The sequence below is a fragment of the Eimeria maxima genome, genomic scaffold (assembly GCF_000499605.1).
Source record: "Eimeria maxima Weybridge genomic scaffold, Emw_scaff338, whole genome shotgun sequence".
NCBI lineage: Eukaryota > Apicomplexa > Conoidasida > Eucoccidiorida > Eimeriidae > Eimeria > Eimeria maxima.
The window spans coordinates 30,001-32,804 of NW_013566243.1; the positions used below are offsets into that span (position 1 = coordinate 30,001).

The 2,804-nt window shown below is 47.1% G+C and overlaps 1 protein-coding gene across 1 annotated transcript in view; it reads right to left on the bottom strand.

The window, feature by feature from the left end:
* EMWEY_00029010 (hypothetical protein, conserved) overlaps positions 1-1,523 on the bottom strand; it is a gene marked incomplete at both ends in the record, with an annotated part of 2,334 nt that extends 811 nt beyond the window's left edge. Inside the window, one exon of the mRNA XM_013481451.1 lies at positions 1-1,523. This exon is cut by the window's left edge and continues 397 nt beyond it. Within this exon, the coding sequence (XP_013336905.1) occupies positions 1-1,523 (1,523 nt within the window).
* Positions 1,524-2,804: the final 1,281 nt, after the last annotated feature.

A 2,804-nucleotide genomic window follows, 5' to 3' on the forward strand; every position in this document is an offset into this window, starting at 1 on the left:
ATAGGGGAAGGGAGGGACAGCTGCCCTATCCATATAGGCAGCAGCAGATGACGTTTTGCTGCAGCAAGTGCTGCTGCTTGCTGGTGCTGCTGCTGCTGCTGTTGCTGCTGCTGTTGCTGTGGTTGCTGCAGCAGCTGCATAGCTGCATGCATGCGTTTCTGTCTCTCCTCAGCAGCAGCAAATGCATCATCTTCTGCTGCTGCTAATTGTCCCCTCTCTATCCTCATTAAGTAATGGGGTCCTGCTGCTGCTGCTGCTGCTGCTGCTGCTGATCCTGCTGCTACTGCTGCTGCTGCATCAGGGACAGCCCTTACCCTAAAGTGCATGCTGCTGCGCGCTGTGTCTCGTAGGGACTCTAGCAGCAGCAGCGATGGGACGTTGCTGCTGCTGGCTGCTGCTGCTGCTGCTGCAGCAGCAGCTGCTGCTGCTTCTGCTTCTGTTCCTGCTGCTGCTGCTGCTTCTGCTGCTTCTGCTGCTGCTGCTGCTGTATCCAGCTGCAGCACAACAGGAGGACCTAACTTATTAAATAGATCATCTACTAGACGTCCTGATCCCTCAGCAGAAACTGCTGCTGCTGCTGCTGCTGCTGCCTGCAGCAACTCCTCCCTTCCTGCTGCAGCAAGAGAAGCAATTGTATCCAATCCTGCTGCTGCTGCTGCCTTTGCTGCTGCTATCGAGGCAGCATTGCTGCTAGGATCATCTTCTTCTGCTGCTCCTTTGCTTCCTGCTGCTGCTGGAGATGCCGTGGTAGTAGTTGTTGTTGTGCTGCTGCTGCTGCTGCTGCTGCTGCTGCTGCTGCTGCTGGTGTGGTGTATAGGGAGGAAGGGTAAGGATGACCTTGATAGTCCTTCTATGTCTGAGTGTAGTTGGCCAACTAGCAGCAAATTCTCTAGCTGCTGCTGCTGCTGCTTCTGCTGCTGCTGCTGCTGCTGTTGCTGCTGCTCCTCTTGCTGCTTCTTCTCCCTTCTTGCTGCTGTTGCTTCCTTGTCTGCTGCTTCCCATTCCTTCAATGCAGCAAGAATTGCTGCTTGCTTCTGTGCAAATAACATTGCTGCTTCCCTCTTCTGCTGCTGCTGCTGCTCCTCCTGTTGCTGCTGCTGCTGCTCTTGCTGCTGCTGCTTCTGCCGCTGCTGCTGCAGCATACCAGACTCGTCTCCTTCCCCAGGCTCTCTGCCGCCAAGGAGGCCCTGCAGCAGCTGCTCGTCATTGTATCTATCTACTTCTGCTGCTGCTTCTGCTGCTGCTGCTGCTGCTGCTGCACCTCTTCCGGTGTCTTCGTGTCTCTCATCTGCTGCTGCTGCTGCTGCTGCATCTTGAGGCATCATGGCGTAGAGGCGGTCAAGGGCCTCCTCGGGGACCCCAAGGGGCCCCCCAAGGGGGCCCCCAGGGGGCCCCCATTCAAGACGTTTGGAGTTATTTAGATTCTTAAATCCTCCTGTCTCTGAGGGTCTCCAAGCTGCTGCTGTTGCTGCTGCTGCTGCTGCTGCTAATGCTGCTGCGGGTAGCAGCAGCAGATACCTCATTGGATGGCGAGGCACCAAGGCCCTAATAGCCCTCAGAGGGCATAAGGTAAGTAGCGTACAGTACTTGCTGCTGTTTTTGCTGCTGCTGCTGCTGCTGTTGCTGCTGCTGCTGATACTGTTGCTGCTGCTGTTGTTGCTGCTGGTCCTGTGCTGCTGCTGCAGCTGAGGAGACACTCGAAGGACTCCCGTAGGCTGCAGCCCTGCAGCGTTTAGCAAAAGAGGCAAGGCAATGCAAATATAGATCCTAGATATACAATTGAGGGTTTAGGGTTTAGGGTTTGGGGTTTAGGGTTTAGGGTTTAGGGTTTAGGGTTAGCCGCCTCCAATGGACAGTCCGGTGGGCCTTGAGGTGTCGGCAGCGGCTATAAATAAATAATAAATAAATATTTATAATTATAAGTAAAAAAAAGGAGCAAAATAAATAAAAATAAATAAATTAATTAATTTAATTTATTTTATTCTTTTCTTCTTTGAAGGAAAGAAGAAGAAGGAAAAAAAAGAAGAAAAAGAAGCACGGCCTTCTGCGGCTGCAGCTACCTCTTTGTTTATTGTTTCTTCGTGTATTTCTTTATTTATTTAATTAAATTTATTTAATTTATTTAATTTAATTAAATTCAATTAATTTATTTATTTATTTTCTTGTTTTTATTTTCTTTTCATGAGTTTATTCGCCTTTTGCTTGTTAAGAAGAAGGATTTTTCTTTTGTTCTTCCTTCTTACTGCGGTGTATAGGCACCTCAAGAAAAAGAAAAAAGGGAAAAAATAAATAAATTAAATATAAAAGACATAAATTCAGGTGTATAGGCACCTCCTTTTAATTTTATTTCTTATTTTCTTCTTTATTATACCCATTTACCTCCTTTTTCCCTTTATTCTCCTCTTACCACCTAGATATACAACTTTAGCTGCCTATACACCCCAATGCCTTCCTTATATATAGCTGCCTATACACCTCAGGAAATAATTTCCTTAATAAATATAAATATAGGTAATGAATTACAGAGGATAAATAACCTTTTATATACAATAATTAATATAAATAAAGTAAATAATATTATTTAGTATATATAAATAGTAATTATCTACTTGTTGCTGCTTAGCTGCCTATACACCGCAAAAAAATATTCCCTTGAATTCCTCCCTTTGCCTCCCCTCCCTTAAAAGAATAGGTCTCTCCCTTCGTCTCCTCTCCCTACAACTGCTGCTGCTCCTCCTCCTGCTCCTGCCGTTGCTGCTGCTCCTGCTGCTGCTATCTAGTGTCCTCTCTGGTGTATTGGCACC